The sequence below is a fragment of the Podarcis liolepis genome (assembly GCF_965112155.1).
Source record: "Podarcis liolepis genome assembly, chromosome: 13".
Lineage (NCBI taxonomy): Eukaryota > Metazoa > Chordata > Lepidosauria > Squamata > Lacertidae > Podarcis > Podarcis liolepis.
Genome location: NC_139573.1, coordinates 35,070,287 through 35,093,506, shown reverse-complemented (window position 1 = coordinate 35,093,506; position 23,220 = coordinate 35,070,287). Strand labels below are relative to the sequence as shown.

General features: G+C 43.0%; 1 protein-coding gene across 2 annotated transcripts in view; it reads left to right on the top strand.

The window, feature by feature from the left end:
• Positions 1-23,220, top strand: part of ZNF652 (zinc finger protein 652) — a 35,871-nt gene that overhangs the window by 3,124 nt on the left and 9,527 nt on the right. Inside the window, exons 1-2 of one of the 2 annotated variants that reach the window (XM_083469833.1) lie at positions 1,517-1,868; positions 17,394-18,516. In XM_083469833.1, coding sequence (XP_083325959.1) covers positions 17,614-18,516 — 903 coding nt within the window. In that variant the 5' untranslated portion in view covers positions 1,517-1,868; positions 17,394-17,613. Of the gene's footprint in view, positions 1-1,516; positions 1,869-17,393; positions 18,517-23,220 lie in introns of those variants that run through there. The other variant, XM_083469834.1, reaches the window with a different exon arrangement.

Sequence of the window (23,220 nt, the reverse complement as noted above, 5' to 3'; positions counted from 1 at the left end):
TCTGGCCATTCCTTTGGTAATTGCTTAATTCCTGAGACAATGGGAAGGTTTTTTTCACCTCCTACCTCCTTGCAGAGAAACACTTGTTCAGCTTGGGAGTCAAAATGGTTTCAGGACTGTCCCTCTGCGCTGCTCCAGACACGAGGTTCACACACTCATGTACAGTAGACGCTCAGGTTGCAAATGTGTGGGAAGCATGTTCGCAACCCGCAGCGCCCACAACCCGCAGCACCGTGTCTGCACACGCGTGGGTTGCGATTAGGCGCTTCTGCGCAAAGTGCGATTTAGCGCTTCTGCGCATGTGCCGAAACCCAGAAGTAATCCGTCCCGGTACTTCTGGGTTCGGCGTGGTGCGCAACCCGAAATCACACAACCCGAAGCGTCTGTAACCTGAGGTATGACTGTACGTGCCTGCCTGGCACATTTATGAACATTTATTATATACCTAAGACCTTAAAGTTCTTATAACAACTGTGTATATTCCAAATAGCTGGACCTTATCTCCAATTCTGAAATGTAAAGGACTTTAATGGACAAGAGAGAGAGAGCACTTTAACTCATATCAATGTTTAATTATTGTTGTTGTTTTAATTATCCCCCCCCCATGCTTTTAGTTGTTTTTATGTCTATCTGTAAGCCGTCTTGAGTTCCTGTCAGGGAAAACAGCGGGGTATAAATAAATAATTTTTATTAACAAAATTCCTAAAACATTGATCCTCCTTCGCAAAAATTAACTGAAGAGCGTGCATTCTCAGTGCACGGACTCTGAAGTACCTCCGTGCCTTCCCACACTTTCCAACCACCATCAGCAGCTGTAGCATTTATTAAAACCTTCCACAGAAATAGTGGTTTTTTACTTTTTTAATTTTTAAAAAATAAAAATAAAAACCCCGGATCGGTCTTAATGCAGAGAAACAAGCAAACAGACCGACAGACAGACAGAAAGAGAGACGAAGGATAAACATGGAAATGGCGGGATATTATGTTTGTTATTAACATATATATTTCAGTGAAACTAGCAGAATTTCGTAGATGCCCCTGAGCACGCATGCGCGGGTGGCCCCCTCCTTCCCTCCCGCACCGTTTTGTTTTGTTGGCCCTCGGCCCCGCCCCTTCCTCCCGTCTCACCTGAGGCGGTGAGAGCAGCAGAGCGCGCGAGCGCGGAGACGTTGATCCCTACCACGCACGCGCCGCCGTCCAAGCCACCCAGCCAGCCAGCCAGCGTTCGAGGATGGAGGGAAAGGAACGGAACGGCCGCGCTTCAGAAAGCGGCGCTCGCGCCTATTGCGCGCGCAGGTTACGAGCTGGGCGAGGGGCGGGGCGGCGAAAGGAGTAAAGGGGGAGGGAGGGAAAGAGGGAAGCCGCCGCGCGTTCTCGCGCGAAGTCCTCCTCAGGCGACGACAGCGACGACGCAAGCGCTTTCGCTGTCTTCCTTTACGACGAGCCAGTCAAGCCAGCCAGCGACGCTGAAGGGAAAGCGAAGAGAGAGCGCGCGCGCGGTGCGGAGGAGGAGGGGGGAGGGTGTTGCGAGTGGAGCGGGCGGTGCAGTCGCGAGGCTGAGTGTCTGACTGACTTTGGTTGGCTACGGCGGCGGCCACGTAGCGCTGCGGCGGCGGCCGCCGAGGGGAGGGCGAGCGTCAGTGGGAGCAGCCGCTGGAGCGGCGGGGCCTAGGCCTGGTCCTGAGGCGGCGGCGGCGGACGAGGAGGGGGCTCGAGCCGAGGGGGAGGGCAGGAAGGAAAGAGGGCCCTGGCCGCCCCTACCTTCCCCCCTCCCCTGCCTAGGCATGGACCGCGGCGGCGGAGGAGGAGGAGGCGGAGCGGCGACGGAGGAGCAGCGCCGGTGGCAGCCCCGGAGAGTCCCGGCCTGGGTGAGTCCGTGCAGGAAAAGAGGCCCTCCGGCTGGGGAAAGGGCAGGCCGAGCTCCTCCTGCTCAGCTCCACAGCCTCCTTCTTTTTTGCTTAGTTGTTGGTAACGTGCCTCCCGCTTCGAAGTGCCAACGAGGCCCGGCTGTGGAGCGTCAGGGAGGGGCGAGCGTGCACCTGAGCATGTGCAGAGTGCTCTTGCTTGCTTGGGATCTGGACAGTTGAGATAGTGTCTTGGGGTCGGAGGGTTTGGCTGCGGGAGCGTTTCTTCCTTGAAACTGGCAACCTTTTTGGACCACGGAGGAGAAAGGGGGAGAGATTTCGTGGGCCGAGTTTTTTTTGGGGGGTGGGGAGCTCAGTTGGTCGAAAGTTGAAGGGTTTGTGTGGGTTTTGGAAAGTTGAGGTGGAAGGTGCTTCTTCAGCAGAGAAGTTGGCATAGAGGGGGAACATTTAGTTTGGCATCGCTTTAAAGGTTTGGCGTGGTTGGAGGAGGAAGTTGTGCCGCCTCCTGAGACAACTCTGATGCTGGGAATATCTCCGTTTAATGCGGATCTTGGGAATTGGGGGAAGGGAAGCAGTGTTAAGAGACTCCTTGCACCCTCGGGTGTTCTGTTACATTAGGTCCGCGAAATAGTAGAAAAGTTAAAAAAAGAAAATGTTCCAGTACTGAAGTAGAAATGTTATCATTTCCCAACACACAGTGTTCCTTCTCTTCCAAACCACTGCTATTTGAAGTTTGATATTTGATATGATTAAAATCAGGGCTGTAAAAATCCCAGATTTCCAATGACCAAACTCCTCATCTGCAAATAAGCTACAGGTGTCTAATGTTTGTAAATTGACTTAACTTCAACCTGTGCATGGTTGGAGCAGGCAGATCTATGTGTTATGTCACACTATTTTCATAAAAACTTACCTGGGAGTATATCTTTGGATGATGTATCTCCATGCAACCTGAATCTAACTCCTAGAAAGTCTGAAAATTAATTGGTTCAGTCCTATTTAAAATCTCATTTTGTAGAAAAAGAAAGTTACACATTTGTTTCAAACATCATTGTTTAAATACTCCCTACTCTTAAAATGCTCCTCTGGCGATAGATTGGAGAATTGTTAGGCTGCTATACAGCAGACTTTTGGAGAGTGTTACTATTGCTCTTTCTCACAAGGATACCAATGGGAGAACTCAGGTGATTTGTGGTGGAGAGCACCATGATAGTTCCTGGAGTAAAGCAGGAGAGACAAATGGGATAGTTTTGTTCAGGTGAAATAGGATTCATAAGAAAATAGATGCAAATCTACTGTCCTTCAAATTGTGCGTGATGTGAGAATTAGGTATGTTCATGTAAGCTAGTCTCTGGGTGTCAGTTGGGTGGTTGCTGAACTTGGGTGGTGCTGAACTTGGGTGGTGGAGTTATTCTGTACTCCAGATAGAAGTTTGTGCAACTAGAAAAACAATTGGAGCTATTTGCATGATGGGTGGGGTTTACAGCTTTTGGGATGATGAAGATGGAGAAAGGATCTACTCAAAACCTTCTCAAGTGATGCAGTTAAATGTATGCCCTGCAGAGATTGTTGCACCAACTGAAACTAGGAAGAGATGTGATCAAAATCTGAACCCCTTCTTCTTGTGCCCCCTCCACATGGCTTCCTGTTCGTGGAATGCTGTCACCGGGGAGGCTTGCCTGGCGTTTTTATTACATATCTTTAGGCGCCAGGCAAAGGTATTTCTTTATAATCAGGTTTTTGGCTGATTGAACATTCTATGTAGCCTTTTAAATTGGTTTGTGTTAGTTTTTGTTCTGTATTTTATGTTATCATTTTGTATTTGTATGTTGTGAACCACCCTGTGATCTTCATTTGAAGTGAAGTATACAAATAATAATAATAATAATAATAATAATAATTAATTGTGATGGTGGTGATGGTGATGTTGCTCCTAAACAAGTTGTGGGCCATATCATAGAACTGAATCATAGAATTGTAGTGTTGGAAGGGACCTAGTACAACTCCCTGCAATGCAGGAATATGCAGCTGCCTCATGTGGGGATCGAACCTGTAACCTTGTCATTTTCAGCACCACACTATTCAGGCTAGATATATATTGGGAAGCCTTAGCATCAAGTTTGTTTTGCTAGGTGTAACTGGCTAATGGTAGCAGCTGGCAACAAAGGTTAATGAGGGAAAGAGGAGAGTGGAGATTTGTGTATGTGCATACAGGGTTGCATGACAACCCGACTTATGTGGGCATGCTCTTACTGCCCTTTACCCCCTACTCTTAATGCAGTATATGGATCACCTAGCAATCTATTATGCTATCCCAGATCAGATCCTTCAGCTAAATATCCATTTTACAACACTTTAATGTATGGAAAAAATCAGTACAACTTAGCAGGAAGGTACAGGGATCACTGGATCTTGACTGTTTTCACACACGAATACCGCATCCTGTAGAATTCTATTTCAGTTATATTTTATCTGCACAATCAGAATGAATTTCAGGAACAAAATGCTTTTTCTGTGCAGCTTGAGCAGAAGCAGTGCTATAGTTAATAGTTGCCGCTTGTATTCACTTACCCCTGCCCACTCCCGTGCTCACAGTTGTGATTAATATTCTTCTGTTATGAATGGTCTGTGTCACCATTAAGGAAAAAAGGTAGGAAGAGTCCAGCATATATGTAGACTGTCCCTGGATCAAGGGACTTTTCTTAAGTTCTCAAAGCTTTTAACCTTGCTCAAGGTTGTCATCTGAACTAGCCAGATGCTTAACTGAGAATCAATCACAGTCAGTCCATCCTTTGAAAATTAAGACTTTAGAGCTATCTTGCCCCGAAACGGCAAGTAGATATTCAGTTTAAGGAATGTCTCCTTAAACCTTGGTTTAAGGAGACATTCCTTAAACTCTCATATATAAGCTAGGTTCCAAATGACTCCTTAAACTTTGGTTTAAGGAGTCATTTGAAACCAAGCTTATATATGAGAGTTTCTAACACTGGTAGGTAGTGTGCTGCCTTGGGAGAAATGGAAGTACAGTGGTACCTCTGGTTACAAACACTTCAGGTTACAGACTCTGCTAACCCGAAAGTAGTACCTTGGGTTAAGAACTTTACCTCAGGATGAGAACAGAAATCGCGCTGAGGCGGCAGTGAGAGGCCCCATTAGCTAAAGTGGTACCTCAGGTTAAGAACAGTTTCAGGTTAAGAACGGACCTCCAGAACGAATTAAGTTCTTAACCAGAGGTACCACTGCAAAATAAAAGTCTTTGGGGTAGCAGCTGTTTTCTGTGTCATGGATGTATGGGGGGGGGGAGGAATGATAGGGGGATAATCCAGAATTAGCAGAAAATTATGCCAGCATCTGGATGTTGGCACTAGATATTTCAGCTGCTGCACCTGTGGTAAGTGCTTATTTCCTAGCATACTGGCCCACGGAATAATTGTACTGACTGCATTGTAGCTGCTTCAGTTTGAGCAATGAGAGGGGAAGAAAGGCTGCACTTGCTGTAATACCTTGTGATCTAAAATAATCCTTCCGAAAGTTTGAGTGTACATTGGTTCTTTGAGGGTGACTTGTATTTACTGAAATGCCTTCTGTGGGGTTTAAAAATAATAGCCTAATTTGCCTAAGAAATTTTTGCAAATTTGTGTCGCAAATAGAATTTTCTATTTTAGCCTTTTTTTATTAAAAAAACAACACCACTTTGAGGAAACAAAGCATAAATCTTTGAAACAGCCACGCTTGCCTAATATTGTATTTGCAGTTGGTATCCATTCACTGATACTAATCAACTTATGAAATGGAAACTTTTCCACCAAAAAATAAAGTGCTAAAGTCCTCTCCATATAACTGCTGCCTTAGCAGAAGCATTCATGAGCTGGGGTGAAATAGGATTGTACTTGGTAGATGTGGCTACTTCAATCAGGACAGGTAGGGATGGGATGAAAAACTTTTTTCTAGTGTTTCTTCTAGATCTGGAATACGGTGGGATTTCTTGATGGTGCAAGTGCTGGGAGGCTGTGTATGTGCTTGTGTTATTAGGCATGCTGATAACACTCAGACACTCCTAGGGTAACAGATACTACAGTGTGTATGCCCAGGGTTGTTTTCAACAGGACTGTGTTCAACTTTTGGTCCTGGGGAAGTTTTGGCAGTGTCCATATTCAGACTGTAGTGATTTGAGATAACGTTTTCCATTAATTCTGTTGTAGTGTTGTATTTGCGCTTCATTTTAGTTTCTGTTGAGGTACATGGATTGCATAAAACAGTGGTTTAAAATGAGATACAGGGGATGGTTCTGTGTATTAAATTTCCATGATATGCTGAGTGTCATTCCTCTTGTCTTCTCTTCTCTTCTCTTCTCTTCTCTTCTCTTCTCTTCTCTTCTCTTCTCTTCTCTTCTCTCCTCCCTCCCTAGGGTATCCTTAATTGTTCCAGGACTGGCTGTGGTGTATATGTGATTATTGCAAGAATTGAATAGCAGCTTGTGTTGATTTGTGACTGGCCTGTCAGTTGACGTGTCCTCTGCATTCACTCTGGCAATACTATTTACAGCCAACATTACGCTAGCGTTTGTCGACTCCTGTGCAAAATTAATGTGCGCTACATTATGATGAGTTCATCTTGATAGCATGCAACGGAATTGTAGAAGTCAAAGTAGCTTATAAAAGCAATGGATACGCTGCAGCATGCAGTTATACGCATGCAGATTTTATTGACTTTAACTGTGCATTGTTTTGCATCTCATGTCTCTAACCTAGAGAAACATTGGATCAGCAGAAGGCACAGAATAGTTACTATTCTTATTTATTTATTAAGAATATCTATATCCCACCTTTCCAACTGAATATTGCTCAAGGTGCCTAACATTCAAAATAAAAATGATGATAGCTACAATTCTGTGATTCTGTGTTGCTGTTGAGTTAATGCGTCCCTTGTCTTCTTTTCTGCAGCGGACCCAAGGTTTACATGATTAGTAAAAGAGACAAGGATCTTGTGAACTGGCTCAAAATCATGCTAGCACCTTGAGGAATCTCATTCTCTATTCCATTAGCCCTTCCTTTCATTATTTACTGGTGCCAGTTAAGACGGTCCTTTTTAACTTACAGGTAGGGTGATAACGATACTTCACAAACTTTTTAAAACTCCAGTTGTCATAGGGCTGAAGCTTATCAATTATTTTACTGTGCAATCACTTCTAGATGTTTTATGGAAAGTGATTCATAAACAGAACCAAAGTGTAGTTTATTTGCAGCTGACATAAATACTATAAATTATTGATTGTGTGTATTTTTTTAGTTTGGAGATTAAACAACTAGGGACTGGCAAGAACTTTTCTTGCCTTTGCATCATCTCCCACTTCCCCTCTTTCTAGTGTGCAGATTCTAGTGTGCTCAACAACTGCAATCCTTAAAAAAGCTCAACAACTTTGTTCGGCCCTCACGCACGTTCTCTTCATCAAATCTGGCCCTCGTTGAAAAAAATCTGGGCACTCCTGTCCTATGCGATCCACACATTCATAAGCTTATATCAGGATGGATTAAAAATAGATTTTTGTTAATAATAATAATAACATCAATGGTAGTTTTGTAACAATCAAATAGTGGCAAATTAAAGTGAAATCTGAACTGTTTACAAGCAAATGCTTAAGTCTATACAGTAGTTTATATTTTATTTATTTAATCATGACTGCTAACAGATTAAATGAAACCAGTTTTCTGAGCATAAAAAGAACTCTGAGGAAAGAGATCTCATTTCTGATGTTGATCATTATATGTAGCACCCTAAATAATACGTTACCTGTTATTGTTGTATTTGTGTTGGGTCCAAGTTATTGCTAAGCATTAGGCTCCATGAGGTGCCCATGGTATAAGCTACCTGGTTTGCCTTCAAAGCCCATATGGGCAGCCTGGTACTCCTGTAGTATTTCAATGTTTGTAATCCTTGTATGACCACACTTAAAATACTGTGAATAGTTTGGGTGCCCAGTCTTCATGAGGATATTGTAGAGCTGGAAAGGTTTCAAGAAAGGGAAATCGAAATTATGAATGGGCTGAAACATCTTCTCGATGAAGGAAGGATACATCTGCAGGGCATGAAAAGAGGTTTATAAAATTTTGTGTGATCTGAAGAAAAGTTTGTAACTGTCTCATTACCAGAACTTGAATGGTCATGATATTCAAGGAAATTAATTGATAAAGTTTGCTGCTACTAGATGTGTTAACAGCCACTAGCTTAAGTAAATTTTAGAGGAGATAATGGAGGATACGACTAATAGTCATGACGGCTTTAAGTTTAAGATACTTTACTACAGATCTTTACAAACTTTTCATGTTGGTGACACACTTTTTAGACATGCATCATTTCGCGACACAGTAATTCAGTTTTACTAGCAAACCAGAGGTTAAACTAACCACTTTCCAGTCCTGGGAGGAGCGCAGGGAGCATTCACACAACACACCTAAACACTGCAGCCGACACACTAATGTGTCATGACACACAGTTTGGAAAGCTCTGCTTTACTAGATGGTTTGTTCCTATGATCATGTAAAGGCTCTTACATACGATCAGAGCTCCTCATTGTGTAAGGTTCTGTTGAATTTTAGTCTGTCTTTTAGCTGGTATAGTATCAGTTGTTGGTATCCATGCTTGTTTGGAAAATCTGTGCATTTGAAAATGAGAAACATGCTCTTGATGATTTAAACAACCCATCATTTGTTGTGCAGTCAAGCACATTCACCTTTCATTTCAACTCCTATCAAACTTCCAGTTTTGCCTTGCATCTCCACCCTGTTCTGCTACTGCCCACTTTAGGTAAAGGTAAAGGGACCCCTGACCATTAGGTCCAGTCGTGGCCGACTCTGGGGTTGCGGCGCTCATCTCGCTTTATTGGCCGAGGGAGCTGGCGTACAGCTTCCGGGTCATGTGGCCAGCATGACTAAGCCGCTTCTGGCGAACCAGAGCAGCACATGGAAACGCCGTTTACCTTCCCGCCGGAGCGGTACCTATTTATCTACTTGCACTTTGATGTGCTTTCGAACTGCTAGGTTGGCAGGAGCAGAGACCGAGCAACGGGAGCTCACCCCATCGTGGGGATTCGAACAGCCAACCTTCTGATTGGCAAGTCCTAGGGTTAAACCACAGAGCCACCCGCGTCCCTTTACATGTATGGTTATGACCCTATTATTTTCCAGGTATGCATTCTCTCACTGCATTTGTGTGCACGCAGCCATTCATGTTATACTTAGATGGGGCAGAAGAATCAATTTATTTCTCAGTTGGGGTGAAAACAAATAGTCATCCTAGCAGCTGTCAGTTAAGTGTTGAATTAAATGTTGAAGTGCTGACACTTATTTTTGAAACGCACACAACTTACTTTCAACACAAAAAATAACTTCCCCTCTTCCTAATTTACAAATAGACTGTAAGTAGAAATTTATGGTTCCTTGGGAAAATCACCTGAAAAAATAATAACTTTGAAATTGCTTGATTTGTCTGGTATTGTGTTACAAATTTTTATCAAGCAATGCATTTTTAGAAAAGGGAGAAAAATCAATAGAATATTATATGACATTAGGAAAAAGCTGGACTCTGCAGCCTGTTCAAATTATACATACACAGCAATTATTATTTTCCATAATTTTCTTTCTGTTAGCCATGGAGAGGTAAAAAGGTAAAACCCCACATCCAGCCACTAGAAACCTCATTCAGCCATCCTTCTGGCTTCTACAATGTCAGCCATATTTCAAGCATATTTATGCAACCCCAAGGGCTCAGAACTTGTTTTTTCCATGAAAGATGAGAGTCTCAAGAAACTGAACTCTTATGCTTGGAGAGATGGTTCATGGAAACATGATAGCAGCTTAGTAAAATGTTCTGTGTGCTAACAATTCTTTTAAGGTTCATACTGAAGCCTCTCTCAGGCTTTCCTGCTCAGTATGGGAAGGTTAGGCGTGGAGCAGGCAAGAATGGATTGGAGGGGAGCTTGCCACTCCCCCTTACACATGTCATCCCTGTACATGTTCATTTCAATGCATGGATAGGATTTCAGGTTTCTGTGTTAGTTTGGTCTATTTATTCATCACTGTAGATGGATTTTGCATCTTTTTGAAATTTAGTTCAAAACTGACTTACTGAAATTTATCATGTCTTCAATACATTCAGATTCATATACTACCTTTTTCATCTATTATTCCAATGTGGCATTCCATGCTTTTATAGTGAGGAACACAGTGCTATTAGGGTAGAAGATTGAAAGCTTTCACTTTTGGTTTTGAATAAATCAGTTTCCTGATACACAAGCTTTCATCTTTCTTCCTTCATGTGTGGAAAATGAAGGGAGAGCGCACATGTGCCAGATCAACACAGCTCATTCTTATAATGCTGAACGATGAATTAATGAACAGTGACTGAGATATGTTTCCTATAATTTCCTTTTATGTTTACTTGGGCTGTGTACACACCATACATTTGAAGCATGCTCAGAGCACATGCCCACCCCCACCCACCCCATGCTAAAAAAAATCCTGGAAGTTTGGTCTTCACAGAGCTACAATTCCCAGCACCTGCAAACTACAGTTCCCATGGTTCTTTGAGTGAGTGTGCTCTAAAGGCATGGTGTGTATGCAGCCTTGGTCAAGAATGTCAGTCTTTGTCTTAAGGTGTTTTGTTAATTAAAAAAAAATTATAATAAAAAGCATAACTATAGTCAGTAGGAATTGTTTCTTCGCAACCTGTTTTCTGTCCTCCTTCTACTCTAATCTTTTGTATAAAGCATTTGCTGAGGTCTAGTTTAAATGTTTTATCACCCACCTGATGGATTTTTATTAGCATATTGGGGGTCCTTCATGGAACAGTATATTGGACTTGTTTTAAATATTCATTTTCTATACAGTTGCTTTAATATGGCTGTCATTGCACCCTCCGTTTTAGCAGGAAAATCACGGGCCTGCTCTGCTTGGCACAGCTGTAGAACATTCAAATGCATTAGGGGGAATATATTAAAACCAGTTTTTTTAAATGATTGTATCACTTTGAGCTATTTCATGTGTTAGATCTGTAATTTATTCTTTAAAAATATTTTGATGCATGACTAGAAATGAATTTGTAAAATAGTGGAGCTAGGTTTGGTTTGGTGTGAACTTAGCTTACATAGATTCTTCATCTTATATTTTTCATGAGGTATACACAACTTGATTGCAATAAGAATGGAAAGGAGACCATACAGATGAGCAGTACCTGGGTGATGACTTGGTCCCATCTGCCCATCTCATCCAGTTTTGCCTCATCTATTTTCTTTGTTGCCTGCATCCTGCCTTTCACTGTTCCTCGTTCTCTATTCTCTTATCTTAGATGTCTGACTCTTTCTGCTTTTCTCTTCAGTCACTTCTGCTATTACTTTCTTCAAGGAACAGGGGGAGTGGTATTCTTGTGACAGTGGCTGCTATTGTACCAATTCTTACCATTGTCTGAGACCTCAGTGCCCCTTTATTTGCATACATTGTTTGCTAGGCATGCAAGGAGTTGATAGTTGGGAACTGGTGCAATGGCTGACAATTGTTACAATCATTATCCTTTTACTTCGAAAGCAGAGTACTGTACTGTTTTATTCCTTTCTGCAGTTCTCAGAGTGAAGGGTACTTGGGGAGCTTCCAAATGAAAGGATGGTGGTTCCCCAAACACCTTTTATTACCTTCCGTGCCACTTAACGTCAACTTGGATTTGCTCCTGCCCATCAAATGGCAGGGAATGTGTATGGAACTGTGGCTAAATATGTGGAAGAAGCAGCTATTTGGGGGGTGAGAGTGAGAGCCTCCGCTAACTTGCACAGCTGACTTTCCTAGAAACTTATTTCTGGCTTCTATCCCCTGCTTTTTTCCCTCTCATCTTTTAGGCACCTCCTCTGTACCTTTGCATCAGGCCCTTGCCTCCTTTCTGTTTTACCCTATTCAGGTGTAACTGTTCCTTGTAGCTACATTAGCAATGCATCCTTGAAATGTGCATTGAAATACAGTGGTACCTTGGTTCTCAAATTTAATCTGCTCTAGGAGTCCATTCCAAAACCAAGGTGTGCTTTCCCATAGAAAGTAATGCAAAACGGATTAATCTGTTCCAGGCTACCCCTAAAACACTTCTCTAAAACTACCCCTAAAACACTTCTCCCCACCCCCACCCCCAATTTTGGGTTTGCGATGTTCGGGTTCTAACTTGTTCGTGGACTAGGCTGTTCGAGAACCAAGGTACCACTGTATATCTCAGAGAGACTGCATCTGAGTGAGTGACTATTGGTCTCAACTTCCTTTCCCTTTGCTTCAACTTCATTTAAGTCTGCTTCCTACAGGTTTCTCACTTTTTTCTGAAATATATCCTATGTCAGGAGTGGGAACCTCCAGCCTGCAGATCAAAAGTTGCCTTTCAGGTCTCTCTGTCTAGCCCTTGGGACTTAGGCCTAGCCATACTCGGCACCATCCATGAGTGCTTCTGGTCCTTTCCACCACTAGCATGTAGCCCTATAAGATTTCTCACAATGTGATATGGGCACTGAAAATAATCTGCACCCAGTCCCAGGCATTTCAAGCATCCCCCCCCCCCCATGGTTCTAATTGCAACTTTTAGTTGTTGAAACTTCAGGGTTTTGGATAAGCAAACAAAGCATGTTCTGTTGACTAGTGGCATCACAGCCTCCCTTCTTTTTGCCTTAAAAGATTGTTTCTTACTTGTATTCTGCAGGAAGTATTTGGAGTTCAGCAGACATTCACCCAAGCAGAAACAGGTTCTCCAAATGCTGTAGTGCAGACAACAGATAAATAATTCCAGAAGATGCTGCACTATTTAATGTGTCATCTGCTTTATGCTTATCTTCACAACAGTCATGTGAAATAAACCATTGTTCAAGTTTTTCTTGTGAGAGACCGTGGACCAAAGTATGCACAGTGTTAAATTCATGTTCACAGTTAATGTATCTGTATTTTTTGTTAAATAGTAGTGATGTGTGTATATTCAGGGTCAGCTGCTATTGAACATCAGAAACCTGGGAGAGGCCATTTTCATTGGGAACTTAATGTGAAGGGAAAGTTGTATCCTGCAGTCCTGATCTCTCCCTCCTTAGTCCTCTTCCTACAGCTCCTTGTGTGGCTGTTGTTGAACCCTTAAGCAACCCAGATATGTTAAATGTGATCACAGGATGTTCTTGGTGGTCATATGCTAGTTGTGGAGTACTTTCCCCAGAGAGATTTGTCTGGCACCTATATTATTGTCCACTGGGCACCAGGCTAAGACTTTTGTTTATTTTCCCAAGCTTTTTAGATTCATTTTGAATCCTTTTAATCCTCCTTTACTGTTTTACGCTACTTTTATGATTTTGTGACTTTTTGCTTATTGTACGGTGTTAGAAACTGAGATATGAAAGTTAGGAGCTAAATGGCACCTTAAACCTAGGTTATGGGTGCCACAACGGAATATCGAGGCGCACTTTTTTAATAATAAGAATACAAAGTTGAAAATGAATGAACTGCCCCTAAAATCTTATGTTCATTTTTCACATGGTCTAGTCCTCATCTGAAGACTGCAAAAAATAAAGCCATGCTTCCCCTGCCCTCCCCTCAAAACACTGCCTTTCTGTGAGGCCAGCTTCGAGGCAGAACCTATCAGCTTGCCTGATGCTGCAGTGATTTCTTGGAAGTCAAGCAAGCAGGAATTTCTCCTCCCATGCCGTCAGCAGCGGCAGTTTTAATCTGAAATCTTAGTTGCAGTACTGCGCCCAGAGCTCAGAAATTGCTCAAGCTAATGAAATTCCCAGTGGCAAAATGCACCTAGAACAATGGGAGTTTCAAACGCTGTTATTGTATGTTTGTATTTCCCTTTTCAGTTGTTTTGTTCTTTTCTGTAAGCCATCCTGGAATATAATTGAAAGGTGGTATTAAAATGTTTTATTTTTATATAGTTGGAACAGGGTAAAGAGAATGTAGAAAACATAAGTTGACTTCAGGAACTTGTTTGCTGTTAGATCCAGTCAGCAGTCCTCCTCTCTCCCCCTCCCCCTACCCCAGTCTAGTGCTGCAGTTTTAGGGCAACAGGCAGTTGCTTGGTTGTCTTGCTAAACCAGTTTCTTTAGGGGGAAAAAATCACAAATGGAAACTGCTGGTAGAACATAGTTTCTAGACCATGGGTAGGCAAAACTAAGGCCCGGGGGCCGGATTCGGCCCAATCGCCTTCTAAATCCGGCCTGTGGACTGTCCGGGAATCAGTGTGTTTTTACATGAGTAGAATGTGTTCTTTTATTTAAAATGCATCTCTGGGTTATTTGTGGGGCATAGGAATCCGTCCAGGTCCCCCCAAAAATATAATCCGGCCCCCCACAAAGTCTGAGGGACAGTGGACCGGCCCCCTGCTGACCCCTGAAATAATGTATGCCTATGCTATTTGCATAATTAATCTATGGGTTTTTATTTGGACACACAAAGTACATGCAACTATGAAGCTGTGTGGAAACTGACCTGGAAGGGAGCAATTAATCACAATATATTGTAGTGAGGTTTGCTGTCAAAAGGCAAAAACCTAAGCTGTTTGTGCATTTACATGCTGTCAAGAAAGTTACTTGTTATATAAGAGCCTTTTTAATGTTTCAGCTTTTGAAGGGAAGACATGGCAGTGGCAAACTGGAGCTGGTTTTTTTGGTGCACCTGGCCAGAATACACACACACCCTCTGGCAGGTGGACAATTCTTTTTTATTGGTTCTTCCATTTGAGTTCTTGCTTTGCTGTGCTTCCCTGCAGCATGGAAAAAGTGACTGCACCTAAAAGACACTGTAGGAGGCATGTCCTTAGGGACTATATGTATTCTGAAAACTATGTAGCAAGTGTGCATCTTCGACGTTTGAAATAGTTATGTAACTGCTGAAAGCAGATCAGTCCAACATGTGTCTGGTATATATGCCTTATTCCACAGTTATAAATCCACTGTCTTAGACACCTTGCTACACACAAAAAACTACTACTTTTCATCAAACCCCAGGCAAGACACTCTAGTTCTAGAATACATGTGTGTGATCAGTGGTGGATTAAATACAGATGGAAGAATTTAAACTAAATTCAGTTAAGATAGCTGATGATAACTCAGTAGACTGGTTGAAGAAATGCCTTTTTTGAATAGGGTCAACTTTGCTGTAAAGACCAAGTTTGTAACTTACGTTTGTTGCTGGACTCAGTGTTGCTCCTTAATTCCTAGCTGATGGCTACAACCTGGAGTGCCTTTAATCCGCTTCGGCTGATATACTGACTATGGCTGTTGCTGGAAAATAGAAACCTGACCATGGTTATCCATAACATTGGTTGCCTCCAAGAATAGAGTATTGTGTTCTACATGGAGCTGTCTTTGACAATGACTTGAAAACTTCTAGTGCAGAATGCAGAAGCCTCTATGTGTGGTCTGATATTGACCTGTTTTGAAGTATCCATTCATTCCAGGTTCAGTTCAGAAGAGCTTATTCTTGCTGTTAAAGCCCTAAACAGATTGGTCCTATCTATCTTAGGAAATGTGTTCCAGCATGAGCTGACTCCGCAGCAGGGTTTCTTCCATAGCAGCCTTGATGCTGTGCAGCTCACTCCCAAGAGATGTTTGTACAATTACCTCCCTGTTGGCTTTTCAAAGGCAGGCAAAACTGTTGGCCTTTGAAAGCTGACTGCTCCCTGCCCCCCGACACTGTTTTCCTGCCCTTGGTTGTTTCTGAGTTTTTGATTGTTTGAGTTTATAGTGTTTGGTTGTTTTTTTAAGAAAAACAAAACAGGAAAAACCCTACAAGCAACATTGTTGATTTTTATAAGTGGCAGTCTTGGTTGTTTTTGGGGAACTTTGGAAAGGTAGCATAAAACCTTTTAAAAAACAAAATCCAAATATTGAAGCCTGAATAAAGTGTGTAAATCAAGGAAATGTGCACATGACAGCCTGGACACTGAGGTCCAGCTCCGAGGGCCTTCTGGCGGTTCCCTCACTGTGAGAAGTGAAGCTACAGGCAACCAGGCAGAGGGCCTTCTTGGTAGTGGCGCCCGCCCTGTGAAGTGCCCTCCCATCAGATGTCAAGGAAATAATCAACTATCTGACTTTTAGAAGACATCTGAAAGCAGCCCTGTTTTAGGGAAGTTTTCAATGTTCAATGTTTTATCGCTTTTTTATTATCATTGCTATTCTGTTGGGAGCCACACAGAGTGGCTGGGGAAACCATAAATGATGATGATGAAATACCCCACCCCTGAAATTCCTATCCTCTCTGGCTTCTGAGTTAGACTGTACCTCAGTGGTTGAGCACATGTTCTGCGTGCAAAAGGCCCCAGGTTCATTTCCTGGCATCTCTAGTAAAGAGGATTGAGTGGAGAAGACCTGTGTCCAAAACTGCTCTGAGCTGCTGCTAGTCAGAGTAGACAGTATTGTGCTATAGACAGGTAACCAGTCCTGATGTGAACTAGGAACATGAGAAGCTTTTTAACTAGGTACTACCCATGAGTTTTTAATATGGATGTCACAGCTGTAGGGTCTAGAACAGGGGTTGGCAAAGTTTTTGTGCCGTGGGCCGGTTCACAGTCCCGCAGATGCCGCATTGGGCCAGAGTGTGCACGCATGCATGCGCAAATGCTATTTCCGGCACGGAGGAGGCGTGCGCAGCTTCCCATCGGCTGCAGGAGCTTCCAGCAGCCAATGGGAAGCTGCCCGGCTTTGCAGAAGGCGGTCCCCGCTCCCCTCCGTGCCAGTTTAGCATGGTGCACAGCTGCTGACCAAGTGGGTGGTGGGGGTCCATGGGCTGGTTAAGCGACCCCCATGGGCCGCTTGTGGCCCATGGACCTTAGGTTGCCGACCCTTCATCTAGAATCATCTAAAAAAAATAAAAGCCAAGGACAGGAAATTCCAAGTTCCATTCTACATTACAATCTATGTCTTTTGAATGTGCACCTGCAGACACATAGGAACCATACAACTTAGTTGGATACCTGGGGGGCTCATAATTTGTTTCTGGCAAAACTAATGGGTGGGCGGACTAGTGTGTGCAAGAGTTTTCAATTATGTGTGAATAAATGTGTGATTATTATTATTTTTAATTAAATCTGAGAAGTATTTTACTGAACCAATTCAATGAAGTTTAATTGTGCAGCACATTAATTCTGTTGTAGTGTTGAACATAAGAATGGGGAAGTATGTTAATAATGATGTTAAATGGATGAATGCCAGTGCTGGTGACTGACCTTGGATAAACTATTTTTTGTTATGTGCCATCTTTCAATTAGATGAGGCCATTTATTTGGAACTGTGTTTCAGGACCTTCCTCTGCTCTGAGGATCAGATGAAAGCCGCATATTTTCCAGCAGTAGAATTAATTCCCCGCCCCAACCCCCAGCAATAAGATGAATAAGCCATTATTAATAAGAATGTTTAACAACTTGTGCGGCAAATCCTGTACTCTGTTTAGGTTAGGCAGCCAATGATTTCACAGGGATAAGTTCTTTTAGTTATGTTTAAGCCACTGACTTAATTTTCTCCTTCTTTTCTAGACAAGATGTTCAGCTGTTGAGCGGCAGCTTTCTTCCTGTGAACTGCCGCCGATTTCCTCGTGCTGTAAAGCCAGACTTCCATGACCTGCACGGGGTGCTTTGGTGCTCTGCTTCCCCAAGGCAGTCATGTGTTAGTTCTCTCCGACAATTCATCTTGCTCCAGAGGAGTTACTTCCTTGGTATTCTGGAATACAAGGTGCTCAATGAATCGGGAGCCCCCATGAATGAAACAGCCAGCTCTTGCCAGCAGATGGCTAAAAACTGCAGCACACATGTAGCAGGGATGGCGCAAGAGGACAGAGCTCAAGTGCCACCCACTTTCTACCATGGTGCCAGCCAGGAACTTGATTTGTCCACCAAAGTCTACAAAAGGGAGTCTGGGAGTCCTTACTCCGTTTTGGTGGACCCAAAAGCAAGTAAACCACATCTCCATGAAAGAGAGGAACAGCCATATTTCAAGGAGGACAGAACAGTAGGAGAGGTCCGAGCCGTGAAAGAAGACAGGGAGAACTCTGACGACTTGCAGGAGGACGAGGAGGAAGATGAAGTGACTTACAAAAGGGAGCAGATAATAGTAGAGGTAAACCTTAACAACCAAACATTAAATGTTTCAAAAGGGGAGAAGGGGGTCCCCTCCCAATCCAAAGAAACTGCTGTTCTTAAGACCAGCAGTGAGGAAGAGGAGGGTGACAGTGGGGAGGAAGAGGCCACTGAAGACAGTAATGATGAGGAGGAGAATGAGAGGCAGAAGAAAAAAGAGCAAAGAGAGGAGAAAGATAGTGTTGCACAAAGGAGGACAAGGAGAGCTGCATCTGCTGCAGCCGCCACAACTTCCCCTACTTCCAGAACTACAAGGGGCCGTAGAAAGAGCGTTGAGCCCCCCAAGCGTAAGAAGAAAGCTGCAAAGGAGCCCAAGGCACCTGTGCAGAAATCAAAGTGTGAAGAAAAGGAGACTTTGACCTGTGAGAAGTGCCCCAGGGTGTTTAACACACGCTGGTATCTGGAGAAGCACATGAACGTCACTCACAGGCGCATGCAGATCTGCGACAAGTGTGGGAAGAAATTTGTTCTAGAAAGTGAGCTCTCCCTCCACCAGCAAACAGACTGTGAAAAAAACATTCAGGTAGGTTCTCTTGCCTGCTTGCAAGATTTCCCTGCCTTCTGCTGTCCCCTGGACACTTCGAAAGGGGGGAAATCCTTTGAGGAGAACAAGGTCCCAAGCCTTTCTGCTTCTGTCGGCGTTTCCTGTTGCTCACCTAAGGAAACGAACCTGTATGAATGTGGGGTGGGGAAGGGAGGGAGTAAGAAGTGTCTCTTAGGGTTTTTCTGCACAACATTACAGGTGAGGTGAAATATAAGGTGCTTCAAAATAGAGCTTAATGCACTCTGTGCTGGTTAGTATGAGCAGAGGTTTATTTCCAACAATCATGAACATGAAGCTGAGCTTGCTGTGCTCTAGGCAATTCAGGTTCTAAGGACAGGCTGAATTTAAAACTTGTATTTATTTATTTTAGTAATTCTGCTTGTAGAATGTGTGGTGTCACATGCTTTGATAAGGAAGGAGGGAAAACTTGAATTGATGGTCAGGCAAATACAAGGATGGATCCAGATGCTGTTTCATGCAAGACTATTTTCCTACCTCGATAGTATTTCCGTGTAGGAAAGCTGTAAACACTCATGTGCAACAAATGGACAGGAGTCCGAGTATACTAGATGGCTTATTGCAACTTATTGCTCATGTCTGCTTGTGAAATAGACTTTTGTACACACATTAAAGAACTATGTATGGAATGATCTTGTGTGAAACTGTTCTAGGTGCCACAAGGGGGAGAGAGACTGCTGCTACCACAAAGAGATGAAGTAGGGATTGTGAAGCTGTAGGTTTTATGAAGAGTCCTATAGAAACTGCATACAATCACCACAAATCCTGCTTAGGGTTCTCTCCTCACCACAAACTTTATTTATTCAGAGTCCTTGCATTTTATTTTATTTAGAAAATCCTATAGACTGCTTAATTAAAAATAATAATAATCCTACACGGTGTACATAATAAAACAATTATCAACAAAACACAAATAAAAGCAACAAAACTTTTATAAAACATTGCCTAATTAAATTATATGTCTGGGTAGACCTACTAAATTAAAAAATAGTTCCCAGGCATCTAAAATAATACAGTATTGGTGTCTGCTATATTTACTTCAATGGAAGTAAAACTGCATTGACATCCAGATTCTGTGTAGCACAAGTACTTATGAAGAAACCCTCAAAGCACACCGTCTTAGGATGCTTGCCGACATTCTCAGCCTTTAATTTTCTTCCATCTCTGAAAACCAGGGCCGTCAAATTCTTAAAGGGCGGATACAGGTAAATTGGTTGCTTTGCTAGGATGAGAACAAAAGCAGGGACAAACATGTGAATCGTTGGATCATACTAGTGGGATGACTTGGTTACATTAGATAATGTTAAGGAGTATGTTGAAAGGGGTATTAAAAATACAAAAGCAACCCTTCTAAATTAGACCAAATGCTCCTGTTTGTATTGAATCTCCTTCTAGTAAGTTTCATTAGATGACCTTGAATTTTAGTACTATATGAGAGAGGGGGGGGAGAGAGGCTGACTTCTCTGCCTTTCTCTACACTCTGCATAATTTTATAAACTTTTCTGAAACTGCCCCTTATTCACCTTTTTTACTTAACAAATAAGTCTCACGTGTAGCTACGGCGGGACAGAGCCCCCTTTCTCACCTTACATAATTTGTGTCCGTTGGTGAAGGTGGGGAGAGAATATCAGGGACTTCCAAGTGAAGAGGGAAAGTGCTTTGATTTCAGGTAAAGACTTTCCTGTTTACATTTATGAGGGGCTGGGGACAATTTTAGTGTTTCCTTGAGTACTTTTAAAAAACCAAGCTGCAGCTCAAAGCTTTGTTGATAAATAATCAGCCTTACAGCTTTGAAAAATGAACTGTATGGCAAAGAAGTGAGAAGGGAACCATAAAGCTGATCTCTCAGCCCAGAAACAACAGCAGCATAACTTTTTAAGTATATAAAAGGAAAAACTACTTCAGGCATCTCATAGCCATAAGCAGTGAATTTCTTCTCTCCCCCCCCCCCAAACAAAAAAAATGTGCCACCCAAAATGTTTGCCCTCCAAACTCGCTCATTCTCCTAAGGTGCCCCACAACCCTCCATAAACATGCCAAAAACATGGTCGTGAATTTGTTCCCATGGCCTGGTTTGCTCTGTTAAACTATTATTTAAATTTGACAGTGCATGTTGCTGAAATTGTGGTTGCAGTGTTCATCTCCTGCTTTTGGCTTAGCATTATGTCATGTGTATGGTTGTCTGGAACTGCAACCTCTCAGCCGTTTGACGTCACCCCCCCAAAGGCACACTTCTTCATTGTCTCCCAAGGCAGACAATGCCAACCATCAAGCTTGTTGGTTAGTGAGATGCTCTTTGCAAGCCCTTCATGGTGCATTGTATTATATTATATTTATTATTATTATTTTTATATATACACACACACACACACACACACACACTGCCCATCTGGCTGGGTTTCCCCAGCTACTCTGGGGGGCTTCCAACAAAATATTAAAATACAATAGTCTGTCAAACATTAAAAGCTTCCCTAAACAGAGCTGCCTTCAGGTGTCTTCTAAAAGTTTGATAGTTTTTTTCCTCTTTGACATCTGGTGGGAGGGCGTTCCACAGGGCAGGTGCCACTACCGAGAAGGCCCACAGCCTGGTTCCCTGTAACTTGGCTTCTCGCAATGAGGGAACCGCCAGAAAGCCCTTAGCGCTGGACTTCAGTGTCCAGGCAGAACGATGGGGGTGGAGATGCTCCTTCAGGTACAGTGGTACCTTGGGTTACATATGCTTCAGGTTACATACGCTTCAGGTTACAGACTCTGATAACCCAGAAATAGTACCTCAGGTTAAGAACTTGGCTTCAGGATGAGAACAGAAATCATGCTCCGGTGGCGTGGTGGCAGCAGGAGGCCCCATTAGCTAAAGTGGTGCTTCAGGTTAAGAACAGTTTCAGGTTAAGAACAGACCTCCGGAACGAATTAAGTATTTAACCCAAGGTACTACTGTACTGGGCCAAGGCTGTTAGGGCTTTGAAGGTCAGCACCAACACTTTGAATTGTGCCCGGAAACATACTGGGAACCAGTGTAGGTCTTTCAAGACCAGTGTTATATGGTCTCGGTGGCCGCTCCCAGTCACCAGTCTAGCTGCTGCATTCTGGATTAGTTGCAGTTTCCAGGTCACCTTCAAAGGTAGCCCCACATAGAGTGCATTGCAGTAGTCCAAGTGCATGCATAACTAGAGCATGCACCACTCTGGCGAGACAGTCCTCAGGCAGATAGGGTCTCAGCCTGCGTTCCAGATGGAGCTGGTTAACAGCTGCCCTGGACACAGAATTGACCTGCGCCTTCCTGGACAGGTGCGAGTCCAAAATGACTCCCAGGCTGCATTGAACTTCTGGTGACCATCACCTGATGGCACTGTGATGTTGTGCAAACAGCCCTGCCCACCCGTCAGCTTTGGCCCACAAGGATGTAGGAGCGATAAGGATTTGACCCATGTTCCCCACCCCTGGTTTTGAAGTGGCATGTGGATCAGGCCACTGACAGACAGAAGCTGCCTCATTCTGAGTCAGATCATTGATTTGTCTAACCCAGTATTGTGTTGGCAGTGACTCTCCAATATTTCAGACAAGAATCTCCCATACCTATTGGAGATGCCAGATATTAAACGTGGGACCTTTTCAATGCGAAAGCATGTGCCCTCGTATTGCTGTTTAAATCTGAAGGTAAATTGTCACAAGGAAGACAATCGAACAACTGTCATTGCCCATTTGACAAAAGTTTCATTACCTTATTACATCCTTATTACATTGGCTTGCTAAGGTACAGCAATTAAACCAGCAATTCTGATGGTTAAGTCCTGTTGAATTTGGGCTTATGAGTAAATCTGAATCAAATCGGTCTGTAAATGTGGTTAGCTATTTGAAGTTACTCGTAAACTCATTGACATGTTTTAGGCTTAGGCTACTGCTAGAATGGGGTTGCCAACCTTTTTGAACCAGTAGAAGTGTTTCAATTTTTGAGAAAGTGCTAAGGGCACCAATCACAAAATGGCTGTCATGGGGACATGTTGCATAACACAAAATGGGTGTCACTAGACTTGGCATAATACAAAATAGGTGCCATGGGGAATGGCGTAACATAAAATTAGCCAGACAGCCATACACATACATTCAAATGTTGTTGCTGTTTTAAGAACAGTACCAGGAAAAATGTACAAGATGGCCACATCACGCTCACTCATTTCACAGAAATCACTTAGAAGATTCCTGCACGTTTTGCCCCATAACCTCCTTTCTAGGGGGGCTAGTGACTTGCTTTAAAAGGGGGGGGAGCTCAGAATCTGGGGTACTAGTCCAGGGTGAACGCTGTGCTGGATCTTGAAGTGATTGTATAAATCTAAAACCTTCTGGATAAAAGCATTCAGTATATTGATGTGTATTTTGAATTTGCTTATGCTGTTTAATTTTTTTTTAATGGGATAAATGTACAAAGGGTATCAGTGTCTCTTAATCTGGTGCCTGTGTAAATAGTCATTGCATCAGGTGTTGCATTGCAGGAATACTATATCAGATTTGATGAGTCAAAGTATAGGCTGTTTCCAAGAACCAGGCAGAGTTTTTGGGCAGTCTTATCTGTAGCAGAGCAGATTGAACTCTGTCAAGAAACTTCTGGGGTTGCAGGGCCTGTAAGCAGTCCAGGAATAAATATGAAAATGGGGTCCTTGTGGGAGC